The sequence below is a fragment of the Gavialis gangeticus genome, unplaced genomic scaffold (genome assembly GCF_001723915.1).
Source record: "Gavialis gangeticus isolate Ggan-Ray unplaced genomic scaffold, GavGan_comp1, whole genome shotgun sequence".
Lineage (NCBI taxonomy): Eukaryota > Metazoa > Chordata > Crocodylia > Gavialidae > Gavialis > Gavialis gangeticus.
In genome coordinates this window covers 15,785,087-15,795,284 of record NW_017729015.1, presented here as the reverse complement: position 1 = coordinate 15,795,284, position 10,198 = coordinate 15,785,087, and the positions used below count along the sequence as shown (strand labels likewise).

The following is a 10,198-nucleotide window of genomic DNA, read 5'->3' as shown; positions in this document are numbered from 1 at the left end:
TTTTTTTTTTTTTTTTTTTTTTTTTTTTTTAACTGAAAGCTGAGCTCCTCACATATCCCCATGACTCCAAGTGCTGGGGCCCTCAGAAAACAACCAAGCAACGTCCAGTCCGAGCCATGATGAGAGTCCAAAATGTGGCAGCACTGAAAAGTTTCATCTCATTTATTTTTCAAACCTTGATTTCTCCACATCCCACCTCTGCCTGTGCAATCCAACTGAGGAGTCATCTTCAGCTAACGACAGCTGGCAGCCTCATAGTTATAATGGCTATGACAGGTTTCCAGTAATTGCATAAACTCACAGCAAGAGACGGGAAAACTTTGAAAGACATTTTTACCAACACCTCCCACCCAACACTCTCATCAAAGCCCCCCCTCTCTCCCCAGGCATCTTCTCACCTCTGCAAGGGTCATTTTTCACTAAAAACTCATCCAAGGCCATCCATCCGCCACCGACTCGAACCATGACAGTACTGCGCAGGATACGAACTAGCCGCAGCTGCTGGGAATCACCAAACTGCAGAACCAACAGAGAAACAGTTCAGGACACAGGGATTTGAATGAGCCACTGCTCCTTTCCAACACGGACTGCATCAGGATTAGGCGTCCCTGCCTGTAGCCCTCAACAGTTTTCAAGTTACTGTTATTGTAGGGCTCCTCCAAAATGTATGAAGTTACATGTTACTTGGGGAGAAATCCCCCCGGGAGTCAATTTATGGGGAGTGTCCTTCTACAGAAGCATGGGGCAATGTAAGTAGCAACATTCTCCAAGGCTAATGCCAGAAGGGCACCAAAATCCAGCTGTGGATCAAAGAACAGCCAGGCAGCAAACTGGAGCCTGGAGTTTTGTTCTTCAGTGAGTTTTTATTAAGGAGAACAAGGGTTTGCTCTGCCTTTCGCTGTGTGGAGAAAGTGAAGAGGCTGAACACACTGATATTCCTGATGCTGTTGGCATTGGAACAGGGCAGATGATCACAACGTGCGCGTCACTGAAGGCTGGTACAGGAAATGCCAGCAATGCCGTGTCCCCGCAGAGAGGGAAGCCTCTGATTAAGTCTGGCGCCCAATTACTTCACCGAGCCTCCGCAAGAAAGCTACCCAGCAGCAATGGTCCCCAGTGCATCCCCAGTGAAGACGTGTGCAGTGAATCTATAACAGAGATCTCTGCTGCAAGTATCAGAAGGTGCATTAGTGAGTATGATGCTCGTAAGCAGCTTATGTGATTTCAGACCATTGTCCCCCATGCCCCAAATCAAAATGCCATCACCCTGAGCTCCAGGCCTGTCACCAAAACCAGATGTCCCCCATCACACATATGCCTCTCTGCAGAGCCCTCTCTCTAAGCATTCGCTGTTACACTGTGAGGCATGACAGACCTCCCCCAAAGGGAATCCTTTGGGAAGAGCCCAAAGCCTACCAGAGAAGGGTATAACAATGAGCTACAGAGAGACTGCCAAGCCATAAGAGCTTATGATCTCAGGTAAAACGGAGGGGGTGGGATTGATCCCCTTGGAAAGACAAGGCACCTTGTGACCTCACAGGATTCCAGAAGTGGTAGCTTTATTTTCCCTTGCGAGTAGGGGGTTAAAAATCCCAGGAAACAGAGTGCAGATATAAGAAAACAAGCAGTAAGAAGGGGAACTTGGGCAGAACTACTCCACGCATCTAATATTACACATGGAGTAAAACTCTGTGAGGAGGCAACTGAGGGGAGGTGAGAAATACAGGGGTGTTCACAACATACTTTGCCTGATTTCTGCAAGGAGAGGCCATCAGAGGCAGCACGACACCTGGGCCACGGGCATCCTTCCCTTCTAAGGGTTCTTGTTCAGCCCGTAGCTGCAGGCAGCAGTCTTTCGTAAGGGATTGCTCCTCATGGCACTCCCCAGCTGAAGGTCTGGCTTTCTCATAGTTCGCAGAGACTTGCCCAAGCTAGTTTTAAACCAGCTAGTGCAGGTACTACCAGCAGTGTCTCTAGCGCAGCACAGCTGCAAAGCCTGCCTGCATACATACACAGGCCGCTGGCCCACACGGAGCTCTGCAGGACCTGCACTAGCTAGTCAGAAGTTAGTTCAGGGATACAGATATGAACTTCACTAAGACACACTTAGGCAAGCTTAGAGCACCCATGCTCACCTCTGGCCTGGACATACCCTAGGATCCCACAATAAGCCAGCAGGACAGGAGGCTGCCTGGCTTTGGAGATGACAGTTTTCAGTTTCAAAAGTGTCCAAGTGACACTTCAGAGGTGCTTGGGTGCCCCTGGGGCAGTGAGTTGCACACTTCCCCTGGGACAGTCCTTTTCCTGCCCCTGTGCTACACCAGCCAGCTAGAATCACAAGAGGGTCCTCGGGCTCACTGAAGGACAGGACACTGTTGGCTACAAGCACCAGTTACTTTCAAATCTACAGGGCATCTCCCCATGCTTGGAAAATCCTGCTCCAGACTGACCTGCTCTTTGGCATTACCACAGCATGATGGAGCATCTAGTTCTCCATCTTCAAAATACTGGCAGCATATATCGTTTATTCCAGGTTTGCCACATTGAATTAAAATGTCTACCATAAAAAGGAGACAGTCTTTGATAGGAGCCTCACAGCCAAGTCACAGCCTGGTGGATTTATCTTTAGCCACTTGTCTAAAACAAAGGGAACTACATTCTATCCTTTCTTCCACCTGAGACATTCAGATTCTCTTCCAGATTTAGCATCCACCACCTAAAAGCTCCCTTCCCTGTCCAAAGGCAGCTTTTACCAAAACATTACCCCCCCTCACATAACCACTGGAGCTCTCCTGTGCTAGTCAGCCTTCAGACACAGCAGTGCCCATCTCACGCCAGAATGTAATAGCAAATACATGCACATTTTTTTTTAAATGAGCCTTGTTCCAGTAATGAGTTACTTGCTCCAAGTAGCAGTGATGAGGGTTTAGTTATAGTTACCCAAGTGATTAACCCAGTGGATTCAGCATTCTCATTCCATGGTGACTGCAATATATTCAGCTCATCCAGATCCTGGTATACAGTCCATTTACAGAAGGTTTCAGCCCCTTCATTTTAGTAAGGAACATAATGATTTCCCTCTCGAAAGAGAGGTAGCATCAACCACAGCACTGGGCACCCCCAGCTCCTGGTATGAGGGCATGGGACTTTTTTCTTTCCTTTTCCAGGAATGTTACCATAGTCTCCAATGCCACCGGAGCATCAGGGAGAGAAGCCAGGTGGAGAGACATACTGCATTTTGTCGACTGCAGATTTTCAACTGGACAATACTTAATTTGGCCCCTGTTCTCAGCCAAACACCCCGCTGTATACCAGGCTCTGCTGAGCGTACCAAGCTCTCTAACACAGCACTCAATGGATCACGTCCTCTCACAGCAATGAAGGAGGGACTGGGATTGCAGACGCACACAAGCCATGTTTATCAAGAAGAATGGAGAGACAGCATCAAAAGGCACACTGTACCTGATTGCCGAGGAAGAACTATGTAGAGAAAGAATGTGGGTGGGGGAAGCATCAAGAGGGAGAGAAGAGAGAAGGGAGAAAAACAAGAGAACATTTATAGGATTAACAAACGTAATACTCACGAAACTTTAACCACAGGCAGTTCCAGACCTGCACGCATCACGTTATCTGATATCACGACCCACCTTTGCCTGTTCCCTAAGTACTGGCTGTGACTCTTCACAGCCAAATTCACAGATGAGTGAAAGAGGATGGAAGGTACCTCAAGGTGTTTTAACTCCTTTAATTTTAGCTCCAAAGGCCTAACCCTTAAAGGAAGGCAGAGCACCACAGTGATATGCTGCGAGTCCCTTTCAGAAGTCTGAACCATGGAATGATTTGAAACAAATGCGAAACGCAGGACAATTCTTATCCCCTCTTCGAAGTGGGCCATGAAAACCATGGGTGCAAGCTACCCTCAAACACAAGGAAACTTCCCGGCTGTTTCTGCCTATAGCAAATACAGCCAGTCTCATGGTGAATAGGTCCAGCTCCTTTGGAACAGTGCCACATTCATATTGTCCTTGCACTTCTGTAATTAGGCACATCCGAGCCTTAACACACCAGATGGGCCTGCTTAAATCGCCTCTGCTGTCTTTTACAAAAGAGGGCAAACGACCATGGAGCATCTATAACTGTCGTCTCTGCTACATTCTCACGACACGGCAACTGCCTGCAGATGTCCCCACGCAGTGGTGAATACGACACACTTAGCCAGGGGCTCCATTAATGGGACGCTGCTGCAGTTTGCCCCAAAACCTCTGCTGCCAAGAGTTAAGACTGTCACATCAACTCGGGGAACACAGAATTAGGCAAGCAAAGCACATGACTCAGGCTTTTGGATGCCCAGTATCTACATTTAGCGTTTTTGAAGGCAAGGAACTGGCATCAATGAGAGTCTTGATTCAACCTTTCAAAAAAATGGAGACTCACTAACGCAAGAACCAGCTAGCTGGCTTCATCCAGGCAGGAAAGAAATGCTAACTCCCCTCTCTGCTCTGATCAGACACAGCCTAGAAACCAGGCACATCTGTGCCGCTGTGGAAAATGCAGCATCGTCGCCCTTACCCGATACTTGTTCTCTCCAATCTGCTCCACCTGAAACCTCTTTGCACACTTGCACTGAGCCACCTGCCTTGTGACCTGTCATAAACCAGAAAGAGAAAGGTGAGAAATTAGCAACTGTATCTCTTGCAAGGGATATGCTGGCTATCACCAGTTATAGGCATAAAGCAGTACTTGGAATGAACGTGGCTCATAACCAGCTAAACTTCAAAAAGGTCTCAAATACTTGACTCCTGATCTTGGATCAGTGCCGCTAGGATTCTCTGGGTGCTCATAAGGCAGCTTTCTGCCTGCTCTTTGGACATGTAATTGAGATGTTATTAAAAACCTGTCTGCGCTCTCTCACTCCTTTACCTCATCTTCAATTTTGTCTGCGTCTGTGGTGGGTCGGTAAGCATCTTTGTTAGGATGGAGAGCAGCCACAAACTCGTAGTAATCAATATAGCCATCCCCATCGCGGTCAAAGATGTCAGCCACTGCCGTCATCTCCAGCTTCGTGGTGGGAAATTCTGGAACAGAAACAAGAAACACAGAGGTGCAATTAGAAATAGGTAACTCCTTGTATCTCTTCCCACAATTTGGTGGAAACAGCACATGTGCTCTACCCTGAATCACACATTCTTCCTGATGTGTAGCCTCCATCAAAACAGTCATTATAGGAGAGGAGCCATGCTGCAAAGTACAATGTTGATTTTGAGGCCACAAGTAATGAGAAGCAACGATAGCATGAGGCAATGACAGCTAACACCCACGGTAGGTTGCTATGCCATCACTTCACAGCTCTCTGTCCCTGAGAGATACTAAACGCCCCTCATATGTGGTGGCACTTAATGAGATTTTTCTAATGTGGGGTTTGCTGTGCCTTGTCGCAAGCGAGCTAAGATGAATAAAGACTTACTGGAAGCAAGGATTCCATCAATGAATTCCTGCCGAGTGATCTTTCCATCCTGGTCTTTGTCAATGCGTCGGAAGAAGTCCATCACCCGAGATTTCTTGTGGTTCATCCAGCGCATGTATTTCTTTCTCCAGACATCGAAGTCAAAGTTAGCAAACTCCTTCAACTGGAAGGAAAACATTTCGAGTCTGAGTTGGAAGGACTGGCAGAACCTTCTCCCTGATCTATACACACTAAGCTTTCAGCCACGAATGGACAGTGCTTCCAGAGGCCTGACTGCCACACACCTCTTGAAAGCAACACTCCAAAACGGCAGAGCAGGGACACTCCTCTTCAGGACGTGGCCATGACCCCAACTTTGCATAACAGAACAGGACACACTGTTTCTGACAGCCACCATGTGACGCATACATCACAATCATAGACACGAGAAAGTCACGTGTTCTCCACGCTTGTTTCACGCACATGTATGCGGATAGAAGATGGGCTTGCAGACAGACACACACAAATAGCCTCTTTGCACGCATCAAAGAAGATAGCTCTTTGCCCCAGACTATCCTAATGATGTCCCTGATCCTTTGTTCTCAGGGCTCCTGTTCCTTCCCCTCTCTGGATGTCTGGTAGTTTTACCTTGCTGAGAACAGAGCAGCTGCAAACAGAGCTCTTCTGTGTTTGTCCAGAAAGGAAAGTGGTCTCTCCTTTGAGATGGATCATAATATTGCTTGGTGAATCAACCGACAGGCTATGCAGCCAAGGCAACCTTCGTTCTCCTCACCCAAGTGCCTCTATGATCCATCACCACTTTCCTAACTTGCACAGCGAGCCCCAAGGCCTCTCTGAGGCTCAAGTCTCTGGAATGGCAGCGCCGAGAGACAACCCTTGACGCAAATCACCATTCACAAGACGGTTGCCCATTTAACCCAACTGAGGCCTCAACACTTAGGAGATGCCTCAGACCTCTGTCAGCTTCAAGGGGCTCTGAGTGACCCAAAGCAACAGCTCATTAGTGTTTTCAGTCGAAAAAACAAAACCCAAAAAACGCTTGGAGTTCAAAGTAACAAAGGAAAACATTAAAACGCATCAATTGAACTGACCTACAGGAAAAGCCACAAAAAACAAAAACACTCACTTCTGGGCATAGCTGCTTTGTTAAGCATAAACAAAAACAAAAATGACATTAGAGGTTTCTGAAAAAAAGAGATATATAGATACACACAGCAGTACTGTCATTGTTAAACGGATTATAACTACGTCAAAGCAGGGCTGGCTTTCATTAGCTACAGAGGGATCGACTCCCATAGCGCAAAGCAGGCAGGTTAACCTGCCGCGACAAGGACAGGAGGCTTCCAGGAGGCCTTACTATTTTAGCAGAGGGTTTTCTCGTGGGCACTTTTAGGAATGTACTGGTCGCGACCTGCGATACACACAAGGCGGTTTCAATTGGCGTTAGTGCAACGTGCTCTCCCCATCTTTCCTGGCAGCTCAGTGACGAGGCAGTTCCCTTTCCGCTCCCACCCCCTCCTCTCGCAACCCTCTACCCCGCGTGGCCGTTACCTCCTCCAGTCTATCGAGAGCATCATTGAGTCTGCGCTGCCGCTCCAGGGCCAGCAGCCACACCTGCTGCCAGCGCGCGGACAGCTGGTTAATCCGTGGGTTCTTCGTTTCTGACTGGGAGATGATGGGCATGGTGGGAGGCGCTGTCTGGCTCAAGGACTTCCCTGCAGAGAGAAACACACGCCACTGGGGATAATGGGGGGGTTGGAAAGTCCAGGGGAAAAAAGAGACACCCTCCTTTTTGTTAAAGAGAAATGTCCCAGCATCCTTTGCTGTCAGTTTTTAAAAGGAAAATATGGGACTGGGAAACGTTACCTGATATATCTGCAGTCTATCCCTGGGACCCACATTTTTCTGTTTTCCCCACTCCATTAGATTTAACCTGACCCTTCTGCTCCCAGAATCACACATGAAGAAAACAGCATCCTAGATCAACTAGAACAAGCAGTGGTTCTCCATCTTTTTTAGACTTAAGGCTTCCCTCAGAAAATGCCAGCTCTTAGCTTACACTTATTTTCTGACTACAGAAAAATAACAGAGCTATTCTTCTGTTGTAAGAAACTCAAAAAGCCCACAAAAAAGCAGAATGTTTTTAATGCACTGAACTCCTATTTGAAATTGCTGGGTTTATCTTGTGAATTGGGTGTAGCTGTTTGCACACCTAACTGTGCCAATATTGCACAGCACCTTTAAAAGGATCTCACGGCACCCCTGGGGGATGTGGCACCCTGACTGCAAATCACCAAGTCAAATGCTGCATGACCTTCCCAGCACCTTGGAAGTACAAGGAAACCGAAGTAAACCAAACCAGAACCCGTAGGAGTCTTTGGATGATGGAAAGACAGAGCATAATAAGGTTTTTGGCATATGTCTTCTACTAATACAAATACCAGCCCTGTTTTCTCTCCCATTCCCCTGGCAATTGTCAGCCCCGTTTGCAGGTGGCTGTCAAAGCAAGGTGCATTTCTAATTGAGAATCAGAGCCAGCCTAATTAGGTTCTCTCTGCAGTCCTCCCCCCAGCCCCCTAAATCTCAGAAGTCATTCCAGGGCCGAATGTATAGAACAATAAGTTGTGAACATACTGTTGCTACGGGATTTCTCAATGAAAGGTCCATGGGTTGGCTCAGTGGCTTTCCTCTTATAGGTCTTGGTGACCCGGTCCACATCAGGCTGTTTTCGCGTCATCTCCTCCATAAACAACTGTTCAATGGCAAAAGGGAGAGAAGAATTGTAACGTTTCCCATAATTTCCTCCACCCAAGGCCGTTGTCCCTCTAGATCCTTGCCTAGAAACTCCCAGACCACAGCAGGCATTTGGGTATACTCGCCACGTGGCTTTGTAGGAAAGCTATTCTACAGCCACGGCTTTGATTTCCTGTCCTGATGTTCTGCTTCCTGGGCTGGGTGGAACAGTTCCTCGCCTGGCTTGCAAGCGACAAGTCCAGATGACTAACGTGGTTTTAATGGGATCATAAAAGAAAATTCTCCTCCTCAAAAGAGCAGGGGTGGTTATACCACATCAAACTATGTCAGTCCTTGTCACACACTCAGTCTGCACCCCAGCAGCAAGGCAGGGAAGAAAGAAAGCAGATAGCAGAGAAGGAGTTACCTGGTGCTCAGAGATAAGGGCTTTGACCTGCTCGATATTCTGCGGCACGGATTCCTGGTCCCGCTGAATCAGCGTGGTCTCGGCCCACTGAATCCAGGCCAGGAGCTCCTCCAGGAGTTCAGCGTTGGCTACCAGCTCTGACAGTGCAGACTCAAGCCTCTGCTGGTGCTGCTTCGCCCACGTGAGGACCTAACAGGAACACCAACGTGACAAGGAAAAGCAAAGGGACATTCTTTGCTAGAGTCTCCCCTAGAGAGAAGCGAAGCTGTGTGCCCTTGGGACAGGGCATCCACCCCCACCCTAGGCCAATGGCTGATGCATGGTGTCTCATGAGAGCTCACCGAAGCAGACAGGACTAGAATGTTTTTTATTTTAGGTTAACAAATCTTGGTGCTTCCAAGATGATGCTGCACATTAATTCTGTTCCTGGCCCTGTTCCCCAACAGTGGCCAGAGGGCCCCTCCCTCTCCACCCACATACCCCAGGCCCTCCGTGACTCACCTCCTCGAACCGGGCTCGGATGATTGTGATCCAGTGTTTAATCGTGGTGATGCAGTCCGGGTGGCAGGCAGCCAGAATGACTTCCCCCATGCCCACAGCCGCATTCACATCTGTTCGTTTCTCCTCCACTTTCTTCATGAACTCCTGAAGGACAGGGTTCCCTTGGGGTGAGAACCCACAGCCAGACTCCAGCCCCTTAGCCCTCAGCTTTGAAGATCTCCATTTAAACCTCGCGGGGGTCTATGGTACGGCTATTTGCCCTGAAGGGTTGTTGCATCCCAGGTAATTTCCCTTACTGACTGGCACCTTGTATTACAAGCCAGGCCAATCCAGTTTCCCAACCTGGGAGGCCACTATTTAATGTGCTTCCCATCGATTATTTCTGAAAACTCTTGCTAAAGAGCCTCCCCTGCAGCTTCTTCACAGCAAGGGGCTCTTTTGCTGCCCTTTGTTCCTGGGAAGTATCTTATCATTCAGGGCGGTGCAGGCTCCCGAGCAGACTCATTTACCTTATGTATGTCAATGAGCGACTGCAGTGCCTCGGTGTCGTCAGGCAGCGCCCCCCTGAAGCGGAGGGTCTGTTCGGCCTCAGAAAGCCATTCCAGCAGCATGTGCACTGCGGCCCGAAATTCCTCAGCCTGCAATGACACCGAATATGTTAACCCCCCTCCAGCGGCGAAGACATGGTCAGTAGGACGTGTATGTAGCCGGCTGCTCTATCCACTGCTCTAGAAGCGCTGATGTATGTCTAAGGGGATCAGAGTAAGGCAAAGTCTGTCTTTTGCTTTATGTTTGCATTATGGTCTGTGAAGGAAGCATCCAAGTAGCTTATTCCCCACTCTGCATATTAATGGCACTGAAAAAGCAAACTCCTGTTTAAACACCAACAGCCCCCTCTGCTCATGCTGGTAGTGCTGGGAGCTTCTTTGGATCAATACAGCAGCCCAAGCCCTGTTTACCTGTTCTAGCTTTACATTTAGGTCTCTTCTTGGATGAGGGATCACAATTTATACCATCCTCCATAGGTCTATGCTACCCTGTCCAAACTGGCATATCCTGGGCATCACTGAGGC

At 48.4% G+C, this 10,198-nt stretch overlaps 1 protein-coding gene across 18 annotated transcripts in view; it reads right to left on the bottom strand.

Annotated features, from left to right (window-relative positions):
• MACF1 (microtubule-actin crosslinking factor 1) overlaps positions 1 to 10,198 on the bottom strand; it is a 225,550-nt gene that overhangs the window by 20,198 nt on the left and 195,154 nt on the right. For 12 of the 18 annotated variants that reach the window (XM_019512344.1, XM_019512340.1, XM_019512348.1 and 9 more), the window contains 11 exons: positions 9,635 to 9,763; positions 9,126 to 9,269; positions 8,625 to 8,813; positions 8,099 to 8,216; positions 7,016 to 7,179; positions 6,822 to 6,875; positions 5,465 to 5,627; positions 4,921 to 5,075; positions 4,570 to 4,644; positions 3,463 to 3,480; positions 399 to 516 (listed from right to left, as the gene is read on the bottom strand). In XM_019512344.1, coding sequence (XP_019367889.1) covers positions 399 to 516; positions 3,463 to 3,480; positions 4,570 to 4,644; positions 4,921 to 5,075; positions 5,465 to 5,627; positions 6,822 to 6,875; positions 7,016 to 7,179; positions 8,099 to 8,216; positions 8,625 to 8,813; positions 9,126 to 9,269; positions 9,635 to 9,763 — 1,327 coding nt within the window. The remainder of the gene's footprint in view (positions 1 to 398; positions 517 to 3,462; positions 3,481 to 4,569; positions 4,645 to 4,920; positions 5,076 to 5,464; positions 5,628 to 6,821; positions 6,876 to 7,015; positions 7,180 to 8,098; positions 8,217 to 8,624; positions 8,814 to 9,125; positions 9,270 to 9,634; positions 9,764 to 10,198) is intronic. The other 6 variants (XM_019512351.1, XM_019512353.1, XM_019512354.1 and 3 more) reach the window with 3 other exon arrangements.